The sequence below is a fragment of the Coloeus monedula genome (assembly GCF_965178545.1).
Source record: "Coloeus monedula genome assembly, chromosome: 16".
NCBI lineage: Eukaryota > Metazoa > Chordata > Aves > Passeriformes > Corvidae > Coloeus > Coloeus monedula.
Genome location: NC_138796.1, coordinates 6,648,347 through 6,672,096, shown reverse-complemented (window position 1 = coordinate 6,672,096; position 23,750 = coordinate 6,648,347). Strand labels below are relative to the sequence as shown.

Here is a 23,750-nt window from a genome sequence, read left to right as displayed (position 1 = left end):
AAGCCACAATTTTATTGTATTGTATTCCATGCATTATGTTCATGTTTTATAGTATGACAGAGGGAGGGATCAAGATAAATGTTAAACATAAACAAGAGCAGAAAGGTCGTTTGTAACAGGTCCTGAGAAGGAAAGGCACATCGTAACCACCGAATCCAACAGAACGGAAACCTTGGACAGAGGAAGACAATGCTGGAGAGCGGACGAGGGAGGGGGTGTTTCAAGTTGGGGGCTGTGGAAGCAGGTTTGACAGCCACCTGCATTTCCCCACCCACCAAAGGTCTGTAGTTCAAATGGATTTGGGGAGCTCAGTATTCAACCAAACTACTTCCACACTCCTGTTGCCCAGGGAGAGTCCAAGATCCCAAACTCCTCCAGGCTTAATCAGCACCAAGGGGCAGCACAGGACTCAAAGCTCCTTTCTGCAGAGACCAGCTGGGAAAAGGCAGCTGGTGGGAGGGCAGGGAAGGGGTACCCAGCACTGAGGGACCCCGAGCCAGGTCCCACCCGGCCGTGCAGGGTCACAGGAGCACCGTGGACTGCAGCATCGCTGGTGACCCGTGGGTATTGCTATTCACTGGCATCGAGGAGGAGGGCAGGCTGGGACAGAGCATGGATACAGCGGAGAAACGGTTGGCACATACACTGGCACACGTCTCTGTCAGGTCAGACGCTGGGGGGGTTGTAGCACCTCGAAGGGAAGCAGCAGCAAAACCGTGTGCTGTGCCTGATTTAAGGCAGCCATTGCCACGGGTGATCCAGCGCCGGGAAGCACGAGGTTCCTGCCAGAGCAGCACGAGGGGCTCCAGAGCCAGGCGTGGACGCTGGGACGCTGCCCAGACAGTAAGCACAGCACTCCCTCCAGCGAGCTGACACAACAGGGAGCTTCTAGAGACTGCACACAGTGGAAATGAGCACAAAACCAGGACAGAGGCTCGCAGCACTGGGCTCAAACATCACTCCCAAGCACCAAGCCCTGCTGTGGCAAAGACACAAGTGTGTGATCGTGGCTTCCAGGGGAGAAAATTGTTCAGCATTCACCTTGGAATCAAGAGCAGGGATGGTTTGGTCATCACAGCAGCACCAGAGCCAGCCTTGCTCCTGTAACTATATGTTGAAGTGTGTTTTGCATGTTAAAGAAGAACATTTAGCAGCCCACATTTCTTCTTGAGCCCCTTCAGTTTGTTACCTGCAACCCTTTCCCAGGCCCTCAAAGCCACCCTAAAGGTCACAGCCTGGGTGAAATAAGCAGCAAGAGGGCAGAAATGAAGCAGAAGCAGGGCTGAGCTCGAGGCCTTTCCTGAGCAGCCCAAGGCAGAGGTGGCTCTGCCCCCTGGCACAGGTGGTGGGCACAGGCAGGGGTCTCACAGCCTGCAGTGTGCAGGGCAGGGATGGAGTTTGGAAGCCTGAGAGGGCTGCATTACGCTGGTGATGGGCAGCCCAAAAGCACGGGCAGGCAGCAAGGGTTCATCTCGAGCTGGTGGCCAGGGACAGCTCAGGCTGAAATCCTGGCACAGGGTCTCCATCTCTGGCCATCCCAACCAGGAGAGAAGATTGTAGGAGTTTTTGCCTTTTCTGCCATGGACTTCATGCTGGGCTCTGGGAGAAGGCTGAGCTGCCTTTCAGCTGGAGCTTCTGTCACTCCGTGGCACAGATTGTAAACTTTAGTCCCTGCTGAGCTAAGCAAGGTCTGGATTTGGCCTCCAGGTGAGAGACTCTCCATTTCCTGCCTGGCTGCAGCCCTCAGCAGCTGCTCAGGGCTGGGGGTGTTGAAAGCATCATCTCCCTCACCACAGCCCTGCCCTGGGACACTACAAAGTCCTGAGAGCTCAGTGTGAGATGCTGGGGTGTAGCTCAGGCCCTGGAAAACCCAGGCAAGGCAGGACAGGCAGCAAGCTGGAACCAGGCAGTAACACCATCATGGTGTTACCTCTACATGTGAGTGTGGCAATCCTGGGTTGTGCTACAGAATCATCATCCATGGAGGTAAGAGCATGAAATGAGGGTGTTTCTGCTGCTGGCCAAGGTCCCTACGATGCTGCCAGTGCCCTGAGCTTGGAGCTGTGAGGAGGCCACTGAGCAGACAGGTAATGCTGTGAGCCAGGGCTTCTTTCCAAAGGCTGTAAGGAGAAGCCATTGGAATCCACATGGACACAGGTGCCTCTAACACTGAACCCTGGAGATGGGCCAGGAGCAGGTCCTGGAGTCCTTACCCTGTTGCTCCCTTACCCTGCTGCTCTTGGGATGTGATGATGGGGCTGATCTGGGTCACTGACAAGGATGCAGAGATGGAGAAGAGGGAGATAGGGGGGAGCCTTCCTCTTCAGCTGCAGGAAACCACCCTGGTGCCGTGGGATGTCCCCTCACTGCTTAGGCCAGGGCTGGCTGTGGGGCTGGTCTCTTCTCCTGAGCAAGCTGTGTCCACACCAAGGGCAGGGAGACAGGGATAACAGTCCATGACCCTGTGGGATGCCACTTCAGGGTTGTGTACAGAAGCTGGGCAGGCGCTGGCATCTCCAGAGAGCAGCATCTGCAGCTCAGCCACATCTCTTCCTCTGCACAGACTCTGCCACAGCCTCTGCAGTCCAAGTTCGCTCCTCACACGGCTCTTGTCCCTAGGCTCAAAGGTGTCACCATCCCAGTGTCTCCACAGTCAGTGCAGCAAAGCCCCTGAGGTGCCACCATGGTCCACATGTTCTTGTATGAATTGCATGTGGGCTTGGACAGAGTTTGGTGCCCAACAGATGCAGCAGGGGATGAACCTGACACAGGGCTGGGGCTCCTCCAGCACCTCCCTCTGTCCCACAAAGCTTAATCCACAGCATCTCCCCAGCTGCCAGGAGGAAAGGGGGGCTGGTACCCCACAGCCACCCCTAACCAACATCCCCAGCAAGTTCACAGCTGTCGCCAAGCGGAGGTGAGGGGATGAGGTGCAGAACAAGTCATCCCCTGGCCTTGTGATGGAGTTTGGCGGAAAAATCACCCTCTTCTATGCCCTGCCTTGGGAAGAGCACTGGGGGGAACCATGTGTGCCCAGAGCCAGCCTGGCCCAGGGGCTGTAGCCATGCTCGCACGTGGGCAGAGAGGACGAGGTCCTGCCCACACTCATGCACCACATGGACAGGCTTAAAAAAATGGGAATTGCAAGTGTGGGAAGGGGTTTCCTGAGACTGCAGAGAAGCGAAGGCCGCGTTGAACAGTCAGGGACAGGTGTGCTGGTGTGGGAGCAGTCCTGCCTTAAGGCTGCAAGTGTTCCAGGTACTGCGGCAGCGGGTTCTCCTTGACGTATTTCTGAATGTACCAGCACGTCAGGTGGGCCTTCAGGTCCTCCTCCACCACGAAGTCCAGGGCTGCCTGCAACCAACGGAGATCACATGGGTTACAACCAGCACCCCCAGCCTCTGCTCCCCTCTGAAGCCCCTTGGGAATCCTGTACCACGGGACAGGGGAAAGCAGCAGGTTGCCCTCAGGTACCCCCTGTGCGAGGCAGGTGGAGAGAGAGGCTTGAGGGGAGAGCACAACTGTCCTGCCACAGCCACCACCTCACCACAGAGTCCCCAGTTTAACCCTCAACACATCCAGCCCCGTGTACTGCAGGTGACCCAGTCCATCCTGTGAAGGCCACCTTCATCACCCCTTTGTCCCCGCTTACAGGGCCAGGGAGCAGCTGTACCCCAAAGCACCACCCCACAGTCTGCACTGCTGTGCTCATGACTCCTCAGCTCTCCCTGCACAGCCCAAGGCAGACAAAGGGCTCATGAGAGCAGTGAAGGTTTGAGAGGATGGGTCCAGCTTGAGGTGAGGTGATCCATCAGCTCCTGCACAAGGGTTTTTTGCTGAGAGGAAGAATGGGCCGAGCCTGGGCAAGTGGCTGGATTTGCTGGTACTTACCCAGCTCCTCTTGCCACAAGAAACAGGAATGTCTGACCCCAGATTTCCATCTGCCCTGCCAGCCACTGCATCTCCCATCAGAGCAGGATTCCCACAGGGCGCACATCCAATTCCAACATGATGGGGCCTGGCTTCAGCCAGGATCTCTAGCCACAGCTGGGATGGCAACAGCCCTCGCCCTTCTGGGTGGCTGGGGTCGTACCTTTGCCAGGTGCTTGGCGATTCCTCTCCCTCGATAGGCGTCCGGCACCTCCGTGTGCTGCAAGTCCACGATCCGCTTCCCCACGTACTCGTAGAGCAGCACGGCCTTGTCATGGCAACCTGAGGGGTGGGAGACAGGGGTGAGGGTTGGGATGTCCCCAGAGAGCCCACAGCAGGGGATGGGCAGTTTTGGGACTGCTACAGCATTCCTTGTGCCCATGGGAATGGCTCTGGCGCTGAGTCGAGACTTTGCTTTCAGTGACACCCGGATGTCCTCATTGATCCCCCTGAGGTGTGAGCAGAGCCAGGTCTGCTCAGCCTTTCCGAGCCCCTGGAGCAGGAGCAAGGTTTTGACCCAGCCTTGAATCACTGACGCCAGCACAATATGTTTAGTGTAGGAAAGCAGCTGTGGGGAGGGAGGAAATGTGTTGATTGTGGGGGAAAGCAAAAAGGTGAAAACAACAAAGCTGACCCAGGTAACAGCCAATTAATTTCTCTTCCAGCACAGGATTTTTTTTTGTTACTGCACATAAAACAGGACAAGACTCCTTGGTCTGGTGTTGCAGCATTGTCTAGACACGTTTTGGGGAAGATGCTGGGAAGGTGAATCCCACAAACACACAGGAAAGCACACACAGGTGTGCAAGGGGGGCTGTGCACACAAATTTACATGTACACACACACAGGCTTCCTGTTTCGACACCCTGACCTTTCTCACAGCAGCTCAGTTACAGGAAAAAAGAAGTTTCAACTCATGTATAAATCAGAGGAGAGTCAGAACACCCCTCTGGTTTCATCCACAGAGCCTGAGCTTCTGCCTTCAGTGCAAAAGCAAACGTTTCATTTCTAGAAGGTTTCTGTACTTAAAAGTGAGTTTCAGAAATGCAAGATCCCAATCAAAGAGACAAGTTCAATTAAAATAATGGAAACTTTCCCTTCTTTCCAGTGTTTTTTAAGGCTGAAGGGCTGCAAAGTTCACCTGCATTCAGGATCTGCTTTAGCTGAGCTCAATACACTCTATTTCACTGCATTTCAGCTGACAACTCCAGCCCAGTTTGCCTCATCCCTGTATTCCAGAGAAACTAGAAATGAGCCCATTGGAATTTTGTGTTTCAGGAGAAGCAGCTCAAGCTTTTATTCCTGCTCCTTTTATGCAGACGCTCAATTCTCCGACACTGGATGGAAACCTTCGCATTTCCAGCCCGAGTTTATTCCTGCTGTTTTCTGCCCACTCATTCTTGTGCCAACATTGTTCTTGGGTGGACATAAATAATTTCCCTCCCTGCCATTCCCCCAAGTATTTATAGGCTTCAGTCCTGCCCCTCTCAGCCTCTGGTTCACCAAAAAACCAAGCTCTTTGAGTCTCCCCAGACAGAAAAGAGGGAGAACTGCAGTGTTTCTCCATGCAGATCCAGACACCCAAAAAAAGGCAAGGGAGTAGGTGAAGCCCTTCCCCAGCAGCACAGACCTGTCTTGCTGGAGGGAAACCTGCCCAGGCTGAGGCATGAGGTGTCCTCACCCTCACAGAGCATTTGGTGGCAGCTCTTAGGAGCGGCAAGGACAGAGTTGGCAGCACCAAAGGCTGTAAAATGATCTTATAACAGCAGCTTTCACTCGCTCCAGCCCTTCCACCCCACTCTCCTCCCAGGCCAAAACTTTCCATAGCCTCTGTCTGAAGCTTTGAGAAGTTTAAAACTAAATTGACAACAGAACAAAAGATCTTTTTTCTTTAAGTACACTTTTTAATATATGATCTGTTTAGAAGTATCACACACAAAAATGCATTTTAAAGCAGAAGGTTAAAGCAGTGTTTGGAGAATCTCAGACATGTCCTGGACAGGCTTTTCCTCAATATTCCCTGTACCACAGCAGCACCACAAACCCCCAGCCAGGACAGGAGCTGCAGGGTGCCACCAGGGCACAGAAGAACACACACAGACCAAAGGATTTTACAACCAGCCCTGCACAGAGAGTCAGTGCTGCTGGAAACTGGTCCCAGTTCAAAAAAAACATCCCAGTTCAGCCAAGTGCATGATCACATCCACACATGCTCACCTCAGTGACGCAGCACATGAAACCAGGGACACTCATGCCACAGGGTGTGGTGTGGGCCCTGCAGGTCACAGCCATGGCTTGGAATAAGGTGCTGTGTGGTACCCTGGACATGGGGGGCTGCTCCCAGGAAAGCTGGGGGAGCTGGAAGCAGTTCTGACCCTTCTGGGAGTACCCAGCCCCAGTTTGTTGCAATCCCCCCCCAAAGAGAGGGGGCACAAGCAGAACTCCCACTGAAACATGGCATAAGAGCCACCTCCTGCCAGCCTCCTGCCCGTGTCACCCCCTTGGACTCTGGGACAGGAGTTTATCAGCCTGCACAGAGCTTGGCACAGCAGGCCCAGGCCTCAGCCAGCAGAGCCCCGGGAGCCTGTCCGTGGTGTTTGACTCACTGACACTCCCCTCGAGGCCACCAGCGAGGAAGTGAAGTCGATGCAAATCAGCGCAGCCAGAGAGGAGCAGGACGGCAGCAATGGCAGCACAGCTGGTGCCCTGCTCTCCCTCTGTCCCTCCCTCCAGTCACAGGGGGCACAGGCAAAGGGAAGCTTTTCTGGGAGCTGGACGAGGGACCAGGTCTAAACTTGCTCTCCATGGAGGGTTTCCACCAGGATCAGCAGTGGGCTCAGCCCTGATGCCAGACACAAGTGCCCAGGCTGGGTGGCTCAGGAGCCTGGGGAACAAGCAGAGAGCCCAGCCCCAGCCCCAGCTGAGGAAGGGACATGTCGGGCATCAGGGAAGACACAGGCACCCCCTTCCCGCTCATCCTTCGCTGACCCCCTCTCCTGGCATACACAAAGCGCCTGTCCAGGGAGGGGATGCTGCAGCACTGCAGGACTATCCCTTGTCCCTTCTCCCTGTCCCCCTGCGCTGGCCCCAGCCCACAATACCCCTTTGTGTGCCCAGGACCAGGGCAGGGCCCTGGCTGCTGCCTGCAAGGCCAATTTCTGCACTCCAGCCTTTGGAGCAGCCCCTGAGCTCCAGCCTCCTTAGGACACTGCTGCAAAGCCATTCCCCGGGAGCAAGGGGAGGGAGCAAATGCCTGCCCTATCTCCCAGGAGCAGGGCAGGAGGCAGCTCAGGTCTTCTGCTGCTGAGCCAAACAGTGGGGAAAAAAAAGCAAAAGCTGCGTGTGGGGTGAGCCGAGAGGATGAGATGTCCCGAAGAGCTCGTGCATGCCAGGCTGGAGCTCGCTGCCTGCCATGGGCTGGCTTCGCTCCCCAGGGAGCTACTGGCACGTTACTACGGAGAGAAAACACAACAGAGCACAACAGCCAGAGTGGAGACAGCACAACCCTCATGGAGGGGCCTCACTCACAGGAATGGCAGCGGGAGGGCTCTGCTTTGGAGCAGTTTCCTGTTTAGGAGCTCTCTGGAGGTGCCTGTGGCACAGGAGGAGTGGGGATGTCTTTGATAAAGTCTGGCGACAGATCCCTAGCTCCCTGCTGCAAACTTGGCACCTTCCCCCTCCTGGAAAGCATCTGCCCCATCAGAGAGGAAAGTTCCAAGGCATGACCTGTTTTCCCAATAAACCTGAGCCTGGGCTCCTGGACAAGGAGCTCCTGAGACTCAGATCAGCAGCGGGCAAAAGAGGAGCTTCCAGGCATTGGATCCTGCCCAAACCCAGCTGGGGAGGAGTGGGAGGTTTGGGAAGTGTGGTGTGCTGCACCCAAGTGTTGGATGAACGGGAGTCAGAATGTGCAGGAATCCCGCGCATCCCTGAGAAACTGGAGCTCCTCCACGCATGTGGTGAGCCTGAATCCTGACTGGAGAGCCTTATGGGTGTGATGGGCATCAAGAAGTCATAGCAGCTGCTACTAAAAGCTGTTCCCCTGCCTCAAACATCTGTGCCAGCAGCTGGACGAACCAGCCAACTACTTTGGCATGGGGGATCCCTTTGGGTTTCTTGTTTTGACCTGAAATTTCATCTCAGATAAAAAAAAATACCCAACTATTCCTGACAAAACCAGCCTATATGATTCCCATGGAAGCTTTTAGCTTTGACAAATTGATGTTTTCCAAGAGAGTCTCTGCACAGGGAGGTTTCTGGCTGGTTCAGGCTGTTAGTCACATCCTAACCCATTACAAATCCAGTTGGGCGTCTTTCTGCCCTCCTCTCGAGGGATAACGAGGCTCGGTGAGGTCTGGTTATAATCAGCTTTACTTTCAGCTTCTAAATGTTCCTGCTTTTGGGATGCAAGGGAAAAGGGAACGTGTTCAAGTGAAGCAGCTGTTCCTATAAGAGTTTTAGGAGCTACTGCAGCAATGAGGGGAGAGAGGGGAGGAACCAGCAGAGAAAGGAAAGACAGGGCAACCCCCCCAAAAAACTGAGTGCAATTCATCTTCCTTGTGCACAAGGAGGAAGTCCTGACACGAGGTCACACAGGGGTGCAGAGGCAAACACAGGATGGTGCTTGAAACAAACACTTTCACAACCAGTTCACAGCTTTCACTGTCTCAGGCCTCCTGCTCCAGGGATTTCCAGAAAGACATTGCCATGGAAAGTTTTCTACCCAACATCACACCACCATAAACCACCAGCTCTCAAAGCCTGGCTGGTTGGTCTACAAGCCTGGTGCATCCATGTTTTCCCAGGGTATCATCCACACTTGACATCTAGCAGAAATTAGGACATCACAGGAAAGTTGACCCTGAAGCCCACGAATTGCTGTTCATCTCTGCTACAGTGGAGTGACATGGGACAAAAGTGCTCTCTGAGGGACACGGGGGTCACACTGATGCCAAAATCTGTGTCTGACCCATTTCTTGTCACTCCCTGCATGCAGCAGGGAAAACTCCCGGAGCATTCCACACCACTGATGCTCATCGTGCCAGGAGCGGGAGCGACAAAGAGCAGTGCAGGAAATAAACACCCTGCCACGCACTCCCACAGAGATGGTTATCTCCTGACCATCTTCCAGGGCTTGGCTGCTAACAGTAAGTGCCTAACAAGGAGGAGGAGAGATGGATCACCCACTCCACATGGATGTTAGTCAGCCCAGCAGCACAGACACTGCTGTCACACCAGGACGCTGCTCAGCTCGGCTGCCTTGCGTGGCCAGTGCTGAATTCACAAAAAAGGGCTCAGATTCCCTGAACTCCCAGAAAAAACACAGCCTTCATCATGGGGATTGACCTGGGCGAAGCCATGGCCAAGTTGGATGGGGCCTGGAGCAATCTGGTCCATGTCTGGACACATGGAAGGTGTCCTGCCCACAGCTGGAACGAGATGAGCTTTAGGATCCTTCCAACCCAAACCATTCCGGGATTCTGTGACTCCACGACCCCCTCCTGAATCAGGAGGTTCTGTGCTGATTCACACACGACTCCCACAGTTGATTCTCTCACTCTTGAAGTTCACCCTCTCCAGTCACGACTCATCCCTGCTCAGCCACCAAACGCTACTTGGCCCATGGTGTGGCTGGCAGAGCTTTTATCCAGAAAACCACAAGAAAAGATTACGTTTGCCTAATAATTGTTGGCCCTTGGCTGTCCCCTCTATTTCCTGCACACACCAACTTCACCGACTGGGACAATGCTCTGGTGGTGGCACTGGGGACCCAGCACCTGGGACCTCGTTTGATCTCAGTCTGAAATAAGCAGTTGGTGAAATTGTTTTCTCCGCACCCATCTCCTCCTTCCTCGCTCCACCACTGCCGAGCCTCCAGCCTGCACTTTGTAATTAGTGGTTGAAATGAAAATGGGGTGGGGGAGAGGAAGAGAAGTCTAAAATAAAATCCAGACTATTCCTGTTGTTTTATCGACGAAGCCTCCTGCATTCCCTGTGATTTCTGAACTACACATTTTATTTATTTTTTTTAAACCAAGGCAGCTACCCTGCAATTTCTGCAGGGCAGCAAGGCAGCCTATTTTACCCATATGATGGGGAAGAGATGTTGGGATCGTTGAATATCTGGAATTAACCATTAAGATGAAGACTGGGAAAGAATCAGTGCACCACAGAGAAATTTTAGTGGCACCTACTTTTTGTCTTTGTTCACTCCACCCAATATGTGACAGAGCTGTTTGGGGGTCACCGTGTCACCAGAGCTCCACAGCCCTGGTCCCACAGGCAGTTGTGGCAGCTTGGATCCGTGTTGTTGGTCCTACAGAACCATGGCACCCATCGTGCTGGAGCGCCCGAGGGGCTTCCCCGAAGGAATCTCCCCAGAAGGACCCCGTTCCCTACTGGCACTGCACCTTCACATCACCCAAAGGCACCTGCTCCTGGGGGGGGGCAAAGGGAGTGCCCCCAAACCTGCCCCTGCCACCATCGGGCTCCACACACCGAGCCCAACCAAGGGAGCCGAGAGATCCCCAGATCTCCTGGGAGAAGGTTTTGGGGTTCAGGAAGGGCGGGGAGGAGGGGGCACCATCGGGAATCAGGGGTGCTCTGACGAGTACCGGGGGGCGCGGGGGGGGTCACACCGCGGCAGGATGGAGAGTACAGGGGAAAGTGCTGTGCGACACAGCGGCACGGGAGGAAATAGGTGGGAACAGGAAAAAGAGACGGGAACAAGAAGAAAAAGGGGGAGAGCAACGGGGAGGAGGAACGGGGAGGGGAAAGGGGGGAGAAACGGCGGGGCGAAGGGGAGGAAACAGCGAGAGGTTGAAAGGAAGGGAACGGGAATCCGGGGCCCCCAGCGAGGCCGAACGGTGAGCAGAGGGCAGCAGGTAACGTCCCGGGGAGCCCCGAGCGCCGTCCCTTACCGTTGAGCCGCACGGTGAACTGCCGCCGCTTCCGATCGTGCTCCACCTGGATGGGGCAGCCCTGCTCCAGGAGGCCGAGCGGCGCCGAGTGCGCCATGGCGGGTCGGTGTCGGTGTCGGTGTCGGTGTCGGTGTCGGTGTCGGTGCCGGAGCGGAGGCGCGGTCGGGCCCCGGCGCGGCCCCGGCCGCAGGAAGCCCCAGCTGTGCGGCACGTGCCCGCCCCGCAGCCAATGGCCGCGCCGCGCTTTTGTTTTGGTACGGCCGCGCGGCCCTTAAAGGGGCAACGCCGCCACAGCGGTGGGGCCCGCAGCCAGCGCCCGGCGCCCCCGTGCGGGCGGGCACCGCCACCAACAGCTGCACTGGTCCTTTACTGGTCCTTTACTGGTCCTTTACTGGTCTTGTACTGGTTTTCCGTTCTGGGTTACTGGGCCTGCGCTGGTGCTGCCCCGCTGTGCCATCTGCTCTATGGTAGATCCTGTGCTGGGTGCCCTGTCCCTGTACTGGGCTCTCCGCCCTGGTGTACCGGGGCTGTGCTGGTGCCCTGCACTGGCACTGTGGGGTGGAAGCCCCAGGTCATGGCCCCCGTGTGATGCTGTGACCAGGTTACTCCAAGCCCCATCCGACCTGGCCTTGGACACTTCCAGGGATGGGGCAGCCACAGCTGCTCTGGGCAACCTGTGCCAGGGCCTCACCACCCTCACAAGGAAGAATTTCTTCCCAATATCCCATCTAACCCTGCTCTCTGGCAGTGGGAAGCCATTCCCCCTTGTTCTGTCACTCCATGCCTTGTCCAAAGTCCCTCTCCAGCTCTCTTGGGAGTCCCTTTAGGCACTGGAAGGGGCTCTAAGGTCTCCCTGGAGCCTTCTCTTCTCCGGGCTGAACACCTCTGGCTCTCCCAGTCTGGCTTCAGAGCAGTGGTGCTCCATCATGTATCATATACAAATCACGTATCACACACACATCACATCTTTGACCCAAAAGCTCTCAGTGACAGGAGCTGAGAGTGCCTGAGGTGTCTGTGCTGGCTGTGCAGTGGGACAGGCTGGCAGCTGCCTGTGCAACAGGAAAAAGCAGCAGCACCTAAATTAACCTGGAACTAGGCATAGTTCACCGGCAGCTTCTCTGCACCTAAGCACCATCTCATGTAGCTTGGCCTTTGTTTACTCATCCCTTCAGCTCCTGCTGCCCGAGCTGCAGCCCATCAGCTGACGAATTCACTGGATTTGGTTGGTCTGTGCTGCTCCATTGGCCGGTGCTGGTGTTCTGCCTGTCAGGGTCTCTTGCTATTTTCCCACTCCCATCAAGCCCTGGCCCTGCAGCACCCCCTGACCCAAAGAACTGGGTGTCTGCGAGGAGAGGGCTTCATTCCCTTCCTTTTCCATGAATATTGGTGAGGAGATGTTGTCCTCCTCCTCATCCCCTCCCTGGCAGCTTTTGTGCTCCCACACCATATGGTGGTGCAGGATGATACAAACAGCAAAACACCCGAGCAGGGGAACGGAGGGAATGCAAACACGCTGCAGCAGCCAGGCCAAGCACTTCTGGGATTTCACAGGGAGGATGGGGGATAACTGGCATGATCCTGAGGGCAGGCAGAGTGGGGAGCTGCATCCTGCACCCTGCTTGGAGCTGCGAGGGAGGGCTGATGTCCTCCAGCACACAGGGATGCTCAGGAGACAATGGGTCTGGGAAGCCTTAGGAGAGAGGGGAAAGGAGAAGCAGGTTTTGCCCAGACATGAGTGAGGAGCTCCTTATTGCTCTCTTGGTGATCATCCTGATCCAGAGCCTGCACAACCAAAGGCTTACCTACAGCCTCTGAAAGCATGCAGAGACTTTCCACGGGTGCCAAAAATCCAGTACCTTTGCCAAAAATCTCTGGGAGCACTCAGGCTCCATGGGGGTCCTTTGCCTGTGATGATTCCCTGGGAGTCAGCAGGGCCTGATGTCAGTGGCTCAGATGAGGATGTGCAGGCAGAAGAAGCCATGCTAGCAGCACTGGGAAGCTGCAGAAGGAAAGGAGAGGTCTCCCAAGAGATCCCCAAGCCCTGCCATGGCTGGGAGCTGACCACGTTGCTGCCTCTGGTCCCTTCCTCACAGCCCGCAGGGGTCCGTGTGCTCCCTGCCTTCCCACGGCCTTCCCACCCTGTTGGATTTGGATACCAGGTGCATCCCCATTTCCCTGTGTGCTTTTGCAGCGCTCCTGTGCTGGAGGGCCTGGGAGCAGGTGACACTTGTGAAGTGCCCAGTGATTGAGGGCAGGTGACTCAAAGCCAGGCAGCTGCTTCATCCACCCCTGTATCCGCAGCCAGAGCCAGAGGCGACCTCCAGCCGTGCCCAGGGATGCAGGTGGAGGAATGGTGCACACTGGGACGTGCCTGGGGACAGCAGGGTCATGTCCTGGCTGTGTTGGCCACCCCGAGTGCTGCCAGCAGCAGGACCAAGTGTCAGAGCCAGTCCCACTAGTCCCTGCAGCTCCACGTTAGCAAAAGTGCTGGTGATGCTCTGCTCTACCACGGACCCCCCAAAACCCACACCTGAGCACTGGCTCAGCCCAAATCTATGTCAATGAGTTCAAACCCCGCTGCTGATTCCAAGATCCGTGTGGGTAAATGTCAGAAAGGTCCACTGAGCTCCCAGCTCCCGCTTGCCCAGCCGCGCAGTGACACCCACAGCTCTTGCATCAGCACTAATGGCCCGCGGTTGGACTGCAGAGCAGTTTTTTTTTTTGGAAAGACTCCTCCTCATCTGTGTTGAAAGACTTGAAAGGTGGTGAATCTGTGACGTCTGTGGGGAAGGTAATTGCTCTCCCCACTAAAAACCTGTAATTTATTTTCCATTTGAACTCTTCCACGTTCAATGTGCAGCTGCCGCATCTGGCACCATTGGTGCTGGATCACAGGTCTGCTTGAGGCACCTGTGCAGCCACAGATCCCAGTCCACCCAGCTCCTTCCCTCCAGCAGTGATTCCCTTCAACTGCCTGCGTTTGAGGAAGTTTTTCCAGTCTTCAAATTTATCCCAAATGCTCTGCAAAGCTGAGAGCTGGCTGTGGCAGAGCAGGTGTGATCTCACCAATGCTGTCAGCAGTTGCCACCCCTCCAACTCCTTCTTTGGATCTTTACGGACCACACTAGGAATTCCAGCCAGAAAACGACACTTGGAATCTCCTTTTTAGCTTGTTCAACTGCATCTCTCACATCCTGTCCAGCACTTCTCCCTGCAGCCCAGCTCGGGTGTTTGTGGCAGCATCCTTACCCCAGGATGTGCCACAGCTAGGACAGATTGATTCCTCAGTGACTCAGAGAGGAATTAATCAGAGAATCATCGAGTATCCTGAGCTGGAAGGGATACACAAGGATCATCCAGTCCAACTCCAGGCCCCAAAATCCCACCCTGTGCATCCCTGGAAGCGTTGTCTGAACGCTCCTGGAGCTCTGGCAGCCTTGGGGCTGTGACCATTCCCTGGGGAGCCTGCTCAGTGCCCCACCACCCTCTGGGGGAAGAACTTTTCCCTAATATCCAACCTAAACCTCCCCGACACAGCTCCAGCCATTCCCTCTATTCCCCGTCCATTCTCCAGCCGGACCCACCGGTGGCACCCGTGGTGTGCAGGACCCACGGAAGATCTGGTGAGTTGACTATCCTCAGCTGACAGGTGAGGTGAGTGGGTCGAGGAGCAGCACAGGACGGGGACCCCGGGGGACAGGGACCCCGAGGCCACCTCTCCTGCGGAGCACAGCGCCGCCCGCCCGCCTCACTTCACCCTCACAGCCGTGCCCTCGAACCGCAAAGCCGTTTCCGCGCGGGGGCCTTAGCCACGCCCCCTGTCCGGCGCTGGCCAATGGCGGCGCGGGGGGCGGGGCCCGGCGGGCGCAGTTCCCGGCGGGGCCGCGGCGGGCGGGACTCGCGGGCTCCGCTCAGCCCGGGCCCGCCGGGCTCGTACAGCGCCATGTCCCTGCCCAGAGGTACGAGCGGGGGCTGGTCGAGGGGCGGTCGCGGCTGTGGGGTAATCGCGGGGCCGGGGGTGTTGGTCATCCCGCCGGGCGTGGGCTCCCCACGGCTTCCTCCGCGCGGGCCCCGGTGGTTCCGTAACGCGGCGTCGCCGCTGGGGCTGGAGCCGGGTGCCGCGATCCCCGGGGCTGTAGAGCCTTTGTGGGGATGTGCTGTGGGGCAGCGGGGGGTGGAGAGTGGCGTGGGGGGGTCGCTCAGGGGATGGGGGACCCGCGGGGAGGGAGGGGGCGAAGCTGCGTTTTGCGTGGGGAAAGCGATAAAAATAGGCGAGTTTTGTTTGCTGCTGCTGGAGGCTTTCCCTGTCCCGAGTTTCCACTCCTCGGGAATCCTGGGCTCGGAGCCGCAGGTGAGCGGAGCCCTCGCCGTGGCTCAGGCAGGCGGGAAGGACCGGGCTGGGATTCCGGGCGTGAGCCGCGTTGCCCCGTGCCGTGTCCGGGCACGGCCAGGACCCGGTGCCGCCGTGTGCCGGGAGCGTCGCGCTGGAGTTTCCCGCTGTCCCCAACAGGAGAGCGTGACCGTGTGTCACAGGTGTTATTTATAGAGCGTGGCCGTGACTCAGGTGGCCTGTCCCCATCCCAAGGTGAGCACCGGCCGGCAGGTGTCGGCCTGGGATGGCCCTGCCGGCGTGCCGGGATGGATGGGAACAGGGAAATGGCTTTGCCGGAGTCCCGGTGCTCCCTGGAGCCGGTTCCATCCGCGCCGTGAGCGCACACCGGACGGAGGAGGGAGCGCACGGAGTGCGGCTGCTGCCTCTCTCTTATCAGCGGAATAAAATTTGAGGGGTTTTCCCTGAGCGGGAGTGATGCACTGGAAACTTGGAGTCAGGAGCCATGTGAGCAGATGAACGTACCTCGCGTGACTTTTTTTTCTCACCCCGGCTTTTAAATGATCCGTGTCTTATCCGGAGGGAATGTGGACCTGAGTTTCCTGTTTGCTGTGTAAGCAGGGGGTGAATCAGCAGCGATTTACGGAGCTGCTGAGCAGAGCTGCTGACTCACAGGTAGGAGCACATGCCTCCAGCCATCCAGCCTTGGAAGGCATCATCCAGGCTTCTTAAAGGCTGGAACACCTGAGCCCAGACCTTTCCTCGGCTGCCTGTGCCGGACCGGTGGATGTGTGGATGGAGGGACGAGGTGAGCCTGGCCCAGGGACCCCTTGTGCCCCACAGGAGATGAGGCCTGAGCTGGGCCCAGAGGATTTTGGGGGAAGCATTGTGGCTGACAGCAAAAGGTGATGCCTGGAGGAGCACCTGGGAGCGTGGTGCTTTCCTTGGAGGAGGTTTGGAGCCGCTCTGTGTCTGCAGGTTTCTGTTGGTTGTGACCAGCGGGTTCATTCATGCATTAACCCGGATGTCTGGTGCTGGAGGTGTCACACGTGTGCTGAGAGCGCCCGGTCTCTGCTGGCACCGGCAGCTCCGAGTCCCCGTCTGACCCGGGCTCCTTTGCTTCCATCAGGGCAGCAGCAGCACGAGGGTCGATCCTGAGTGTGTGTAACACATCTGCCTCTTCACAACCCTCTCATCCTGCCTCTCCTTGGCTTGCACCTGCCTCCAAGCAGGTATTCCCAGGGATGCTCGCAGGTCTGAAAGTGTGCACCTGCTGCTCATGGCTACTACTTTTTCTCTCTTTCAGGCAGCCTGAATTTAAGATAAATTTCCCTAATTTTCCTTAGGGAATTTCAGCAAGCAATCTCAGGTTTCCTTTGCTGGTTCTCCTTGGGCTTGTGTTGCTCAGGGTTGTAAACAGAGGCTGCTGTGTTGAAGCTCTTGGTTGGCTCTTTCTGTGCCAGATGCCTTCCAAAACTCACCTGCCATCACTTTGGCTTAGTCACAGGGCTGTCTCCTGCCTTGGGAGATTTTTGGGATGCGTGACTGGCCGTGTCACTGGTGGTAGGAATGGTGCTGTGCCGGGGCTTTTCTCTGCACTAAACATAGCTTGGGAGATAAACACCTTCTGGGAATTGTGTGGAGCTTAGGGAGGATTTCGGCTTTCTTTCTTCTTCTTCCCTTTGCTCCTGTCTGCTTGATACAAGTTATCTCGCAGGATCTTGTATGTGGGAGAATCTCTTGTGTTATCTTGCGCTGTCAAGGCTGATGTTTACTCATATATGCAAAAACTCCCTGTTTTCTCAGGTCACCAAAGTTCCCTCAAGCTGTGTCTAATGGAATGGGTGGCACTATAGGAAGGAACTGGGAGCAAAGCTTTGGAGCTGTCCTGTGTCCTCCTTGCAGAGCTTTGCAAGGGACGGCCTCTGGCTGCAGCTTGCAGCATGTGGCGGGGCCTGGGTGTGATTTCCCAGCAAAGTCTGCACCTTTTTCAGTGAATGGATGCTGTGCAGGGAGGGTGCTGTATCCCAGAGGTTAAAGCAGGAGGGGACGAAGCCTCAGGGAATTTGCAGCCTTTGGGTGGGCGCAGAAACACAGCGGAGGGTGCAAGGTTTGAGACTCTGGGGTACAAATCCAGGCTGTTGCCTTTTCCCTGGGCCTCAAGGTGTATCTTCTGCCTGCCCTGCATGTGAAAATCCCTGTGCCCATCACTGGGGCTGTTGGTTGTGACTTGAGTGGCCCCTGATGCCTGGGAAGCCCCTCCTGGAGGGTCAGGCAGGAACATGCCAGTGGGGAAAGAGTTGCTCCCCAAAATCGTGGAGTTTGCTGGGAGAAGAAGCTTTGGGGAGGATGGGATCTGGAGGGGAAAGACCTGCTTGACCTCCCCTGGTTCACCCACCACTGATGCCTGAGTAATTCAAAAGCAAGTGTTTTTCCTTAGCAGGGAGATTGTCCTTTGGGAATAGAGGTGCTGTTCTGGAGAGGGATCAGGATCTGTCTGGAGCCAGGCTGTGCCTCTGGGGAGGCAGCTCTCCTTTGCCACAGAAGCTTGGAAAAATCAGCAGTGAGAAATGCCAAGACCTGGGAATGAACTGGTGCTTGTTCTCGTGGCACATCTATTCTGGGTGGGTAAATAAGTGGTGGGGACATGTCCCTGCCATGTCCTGGCCGTGCCCTCCATGGGAGCACACCGCTGTTGTGCAATTCAGTCTGTGAATCCAGCACTGTCTCGTCTGCCATTCACACTTTTCCTGCTGCCATCCCCCCAAAAAAGGCATCTCTGCCAAAAGTACACGTGTGGGTCGTGACCTGCAGAAGCAGGACTTTGGCTTTGGGCTTCCATCATGTCCAGGCAGAGCAGCTGCCAGCCTGGTGTTCCAGGCTGTGAGTGGTTGGAGGGGTGGGAGCTCTGATCCCATGGAGCCATTATTTCATTCTTGTTGAAGCATCATGGAGCTCAAGTCCAATTAATTCTAATGATCCTAGAGAAAACACAGCACTTTGCTCCTGCCTTACTCTTCTGCTGGCATAATGGTTGGCATGTGGAAAATATCCTGCTGGACATGGTAAATATTTAGCTGTGCCTCAGCAATCCATTTCCCTCCCTGGAGGGATGCTTCCCTGCTTTTCTTTTAGTGGATAATGAATCCTGCTGAAGGCTGATCCCTTTATTTTCCAGCTCTGGTTCGTGGTCCTGGGCTGAGCTGGAGTTTGTTTGCCCCTGTTATTTGCAAAGGTGGTTGTTGCTGGAGGAAACTCATCTGTGCTTTGTAGAGGTTCCCTTTGGGAGCAGCCTTCTGGTGCTGGTGATTTTGTGGCTCAAAATCACACCTCTGCAGACGTAGGACTCTGTGGGATTTTGGACAGAAGGTGGTTTTTGCTTGTGTTGGTTAATAAGGCACAGCCTGGGCTGGCTGTTTGCTGGGGAAAGAGCTGGGAGAGGAACTTCGGTTGGCTGGGGAGGTGATTTTACTCTATCAACAAAAAGTTTGGGGTTTTACTGGCATGACTCAGGATGGCTTGTGGGTACATACAGAGCTGGATCTACCTACTGCCTCTTGCTGACAAACCTCTGTAGCACAGGTCAAGTGTTAGTCAGGAATTTGGAGTGGGGGAAAGGGCAGAGAAGATTTTTTTTTTTTTTTTAAATGATGGAAACTGGAAGTTTCTGTTGGTTTTTTCCACCTGGGAGATATTCCATCTCCCCACAGAACCCTTATCTGTGTGGGGGTAATGCTGCAGTGGTGCTGTGGGAGCTTTGTGAGTCCCAATGTTCATTGTCCCAAGGAACACTGGAATTACTGGGCACAACTGCAGCAGTCTCGGATGTCACAGTGCTGCCTTGTCACCCCAGTGGGTCTCAGTTTGCAGTGGATCTGAGTCTGCTCCCTTTTCTGGAGCTGGGACAGGCTCCCCCTGTGTGCTCCTTTCTCTTGCACCCATTTCTCTGCCCAGCAGAAAGGTGGAGTAGAGAAGCTGCTTGTGTGGAATGTGGTGGGTTACAGTGTGGCCAAGGGGAAGGGCAGGATTTGGGGGTCCCAGTGGGTAAATCATATTGCCTTGTGCTGAGGACCTGCAGTGGGGTGAAGGCGAGGGTGAGGTGGACCCTCTCCAGCACCCACTGAGCTGCCACAGCCTCCGTCCTCTTGCCTGCACTGTGCCCAGGGAGGGGCACTGCTGAGTTGATCTGTCCTGTGCTCTAAGCCTTAATTTCATCATTTCAACTGAAATTATTAAAAAAGAAAATTAAAAGATAAATTTCTACTAAAAACATAACTTGAGTATAACAGGAGGCAGGATGAGGAGGAGACAACATTTACCAGAAGTTGTTTGTGGAGCATTCACCCTTCCTCCCCCCTCACCACCACCAAAGACAAATCTGGGTTTGGAAAGGAAGAAGCCTCCAGAGTGCTCGATACAAGTAATTTCCCATCAGAGGGTGCTAACCTTAGCTGTGGTTTGGCACTGGCATCAGTCAAGCTGCTTGTGTCTGATGGAGCTCTCTGGGAATGGCTTTTCTCCCTGGCATCTGCCTGTTGAGCACCAAGTGCCCCTTGTCACCAGTATTCATCCCTGCTGCCTCATCTCCTGCCATGATAGTGCCTTTTTAGGAAATGTAAAAGCAGCTTTTAATGCTTGTATTTAATTTGTAAAGGTCTTGGAGGTTTCTCATAAGGAATCCATAAATCTCTGCAGCTGGGATGGGGTCCTGCCAGCATCTCTTTGGCGGTGCCAAGAGCCACATCCTCCCTTAGCATCCATTGGTGATGGGTCTGGAGGGGACCAGCAGTGCAGGGCAGAGGGACAGGAGGGGAAGAAGTTGTCCTGCAGGGCCTGGCAGGTGACAGTCATGTGTCTGACAGATCATAAACACGCAGGGCTGGTTTCATGGATGGGCTGGGGGTGGTTTAGGGGAGGATGACGGGGTTATCTAGGGTGTGTCAGCTTGTCTGGGCTTGCAGGCCAGTTAGAAACTGCTTTGTGGTGTGTGTGTGTGCGTGTGAATTCCCTCCTAGCTGGGGTCTTGTGGGGACGACTGACGCAGCAGCCTGGCTGTGCTGCAGGGGTTGGCTGCAGTGGGCTGGGTGCCGTGGATGTCTTCACTGGTGTGTATTAACAGCAGCTTGGAGATGGCAGCATCCTGACCTCAGTGGCTGGAGGGCGTTTGGCACAGCTGGAGCAGATGTTCCCTCTTGCTGCACTCATCCCTCCCTGCAGGAGACTGTTTCCTGTTCAAGGTGGTGAAGGGCAAACATGCTGCACAATGGAAGAATTTTTTGCTGTGGCATGAAGATCTTGGTTTATTTGGTGTGGGAGTGGGAAAGTTGAGGCTTGAGAGGGAGATGATGGAGCAGCAAAGTGTGCAGCCCTTGGGATGGCCCCTCTGAATCAGCCCTGAACGTTATGGGCATGGCTGCAGGGGTGTGTTGTGCTGCAGACATGAGGATGTCTTTGCAGCTCGTCACTAGAAATGACGTGGCTCTTCTGCTGAGGGCCAGATGTGCTCATGGTCAGGGCTTTTGAAGAAAGCTGCTCTGCATAGTTCAAAATCCCCTGCCGCTCTGGACCGCTTAGTTTCTCTCCTGACGTGCTGCCAAGTTGTACCCCGGCCAAAGCTGAGATGATCTCGTGCTGATACGTGGCTTTGGCTGCTCTTTGTCATCTTCCAAACACCTCTGAAAGGTGCTTGGGGGTAGGTGACAGGCCCAGCCCCACGTGCCTGTTTGTAAAACTCCCAGAAAATCCCTGCTGGCACGGGGCAGGGCAGTGTGAGACAGCTTCGTTTGTGTGCACGTGTGCTCAGCTGACTTCTGAGGTTTCCCTGGTCTCCCCAGAACTAAAATCTTCCACCCTGTGCCAAATCCTCACCTGTTTGACCCGTGGTGCTGACTGCCACCCCTGTGGTGGTCAGGAAAAAAAAAACGATGTAATTGTGGCAAAAGAAGGATGAAGGTGCTGGTGGGTGGGAGGTGGGTGGTGATGCTGCCATAGGACCAGCCTGGACCTGACCAGCCCCTTTGCTAAGCTGTCTGTCTTTGGCAGCACCCGTTTTCCTTAAGTCTGGGAGCAGCTCCACACTGCTTTGAGGCTGCTAAAAAAGAGGGATGTGGTGGGTGTTTTAGATGATCTGCTTGTACAGCTCCCTGTGTTCACTCTCTGTTAGCATCTGCAGCCCGTTTCCCTCAGGTTTTTGGTTGATCCCTGCAATTGTTTGGCTGTGAGCATCATCCTTGAGCATCAGAGGTGAGCACCAGGTGCCAGAGGATCACTGGCGCCAGCCAGGGCTGGGGTTGTCCTCGGAGCCCAGGATACCTGCAGGGCTGGGCTGTGCTGGGCTGTGCTGGGGCTGCCTCTTGTGCTCGCAGATGTTGCTTTCTTACCCAAGAGCAGCTTTTTGCAGGTATTAATTACACCTGTCCCTGCCTGGTTTCTTGAAGAGTGGTGAGAGTGAAGCGGGGGCTGGAGGAGGTGCCTCCAGAAATAACCAAGCAGAAGTTGTGAGTGAATTTATAATTCTTATCAGCCTGGTGTGTGCTGTGCTAGAGCGCTCGTAAACCACTCAGCTTTTCCTCCAGCAGCTCCCCCGTAGGTGTGATTTCTTTGTGTATGTTCCAGGTAGCTGCAAGAGTTTATCCTTAATTTTGGATCCACAAAGAGTTTTGTGTTCAGTAACTGTGGGTTACAGCTCCCCTCAGTGAGGGAAACTGTGTGTAACCATCCCAGGGACAGGAGCTGGGGTGTGTTTCCCTTGATTTCAAACAGGTTTGATGTTTCATATGTCTCCTTGCAGCTCATCTCCACATCACTCTGCATAGAGAGCACTGCTCCTTTCCCCAAAACACGGATGTGAGGCTCGTTCTTCCGGGAGAAAGGGGATTCTTAAGAATTGATTATCTCTTATTCAAATGGAAATTATTCTTGGAAGCCCTGAATGTGCCCGAAGAGAGCTGCAGGCTGAGCTGCACTGGGTGACTGCGAGCTCTTGAGCCGGGACGGGAGCCGGATGCGTAGGGACCAGCCCGGCTGTGGAGACCTCTGGCTTCCTGGGAGGGAGAGGCAGCTCTTTAATCTGCCTTTACTAGGAAAAGCCTGCAACTCTCACTTCCCTGAACACTGGAAAAAGTGCAGGGTGATAGGTGGATATGAGAGAGTGACAGAAGGAGGGGAAAGAAGATCAATCCCACCCAGAGGGGCAGCTGTGCCCTTCCTGCTGGGGCTGCGTGGGACCTTGGTGGCGAAATGCTGCTGAGCTGTGGGCACGCTTCCTGTGGAGCCCCTGCTTTTCCTCGCCATGAATCAAAGCTGCCCCGTGGGTACTGGGCAAATCCACCACAAAATAAGTGTTTTCCCCACACAGAGCTGGTACAGCCTTTGGTAAGAGCCTGGAGAGGGAGGACAGTGCAGGGTGATGCTGGGCAGTGGGGCTGGCAGTGTGCTGGTGGTCCAGCCTTTAACTGGGGAGGCAGTTTTTAAGCTTTGCAGCAGGGAGTGTGAGGGAACAAAGGAGAGAAGTGTTTGCAGGTGATTTCTCATGGACCAGCTGGACATGGGATTTGTTCTGGGAATATGGATGTAGTCTGTCCTTTGGGGCAGAGGAACAGCAGTGGGAGGGGAGAGCAGGAGGTTCATGGTGTGGGCCATGCTGTGCTTAATGCCAGGAAAAGAGGCTACAGGTCCAGCTTGTTGGGGCTGAGCTCTCCCTTTTTATTTGTGTCTTCTGCCTGGTTCCCTGCAGCAGGGAGGCAGGGAAAAGGGATGGCACTGAATATACATCAAAATGAGCAAAGAATTGGTGTGGGACAGCAGGAAACAGGGAATTGTACTGCAGCACTTGCCTGTTGCTTTCTGTAAGTTGCTGGAACAGCACCCTGTTCCAAAGAAAATAATCCAAGGTTTTCTCTGCTCCTGCACCCCAGAGATGTGGTGCTGGGTCAGTGCTGGAGGTCAGATGTTTTCCTCTGAAGATGCACAGGCTTTGTCCACCTGAGCTGTGGTGGCACCCTGGGAGTGGGAAAGCATTCCAGGTCCCCAGAGAATAATGTCACTGTGAACCCTCTGAGCAGCTGCTTGGCCTTTTCCCCAGTGCAGATGCTGCTCTTGAAAGTCCTGCCTGCAGTCTGTGGGCCAGGGAAGCACCTGGGTCAGTCTCTTGTTTCTGCCCCTCTCCCAGAGCATGCAGCTGTGAATCTGAAGGGTTTTTTTTCCTCCTTCATAAATTCCATTTTCATAGTAAGTGCCTGCTCTCTTACATCATTTGCAGAGGTTACATCACTCTATCCCTGCCCAGAGTAAATTGGAGGGAGGATGGTAGAAATCTGGTTTTTTCCTAATTTTTTTAGGGAAGCAGAGAGGGGAATACTTTGCTCCCTTGATAAGTTTACAAGGTTTTGGGGAGGACACCTGGAAGTGCTTGAATGATGCCAGTTTGGATAGAAAAAGTGTCTATTGACGCTGGGTGGAGTTATTGCTGACAATTACAAAGCCAGACTATTCCCTTTCCCACTGTGCCTCCTGTCAAGCAGATCTATTCCAAGGGCAGTTTGAGTTTTCTCTCCCGTCAGGAAACT

At 55.1% G+C, this 23,750-nt stretch overlaps 2 protein-coding genes across 2 annotated transcripts in view; one reads left to right on the top strand and one right to left on the bottom strand.

The window, feature by feature from the left end:
- On the bottom strand, positions 1 to 11,038 carry NATD1 (N-acetyltransferase domain containing 1). Its single transcript, XM_082292275.1, has 3 exons — positions 10,851 to 11,038; positions 4,094 to 4,212; positions 1 to 3,354 (listed from the first exon to the last, which is right to left on the bottom strand). Exons 1-3 carry the CDS (start codon positions 10,945 to 10,947, stop codon positions 3,238 to 3,240), a joined length of 333 nt encoding a protein of 110 aa, XP_082148401.1. The 5' UTR covers positions 10,948 to 11,038; the 3' UTR covers positions 1 to 3,237.
- Positions 11,039 to 14,731: 3,693 nt separating this feature from the next.
- MAP2K3 (mitogen-activated protein kinase kinase 3) overlaps positions 14,732 to 23,750 on the top strand; it is a 30,988-nt gene continuing 21,969 nt past the window's right edge. Inside the window, exon 1 of the mRNA XM_082292537.1 lies at positions 14,732 to 14,812. Coding sequence (XP_082148663.1) covers positions 14,797 to 14,812 — 16 coding nt within the window. The 5' untranslated portion in view covers positions 14,732 to 14,796. The remainder of the gene's footprint in view (positions 14,813 to 23,750) is intronic.

Bases quoted from the DNA above. Each gene is read 5' to 3' on its own strand.
- NATD1 (XM_082292275.1), bottom strand. From the start codon at position 10,947: ATGGCGCACTCGGCGCCGCTCGGCCTCCTGGAGCAGGGCTGCCCCATC. The intron at 4,213-10,850 runs GTAAGGGACGGC...CCCACCCCTCAG, and splicing joins GTTCACCGTGCGGCTCAACG to GTTGCCATGACAAGGCCGTG. The intron at 3,355-4,093 runs GTACGACCCCAG...CGTTGGTTGCAG, and splicing joins TCGCCAAGCACCTGGCAAAG to GCAGCCCTGGACTTCGTGGT.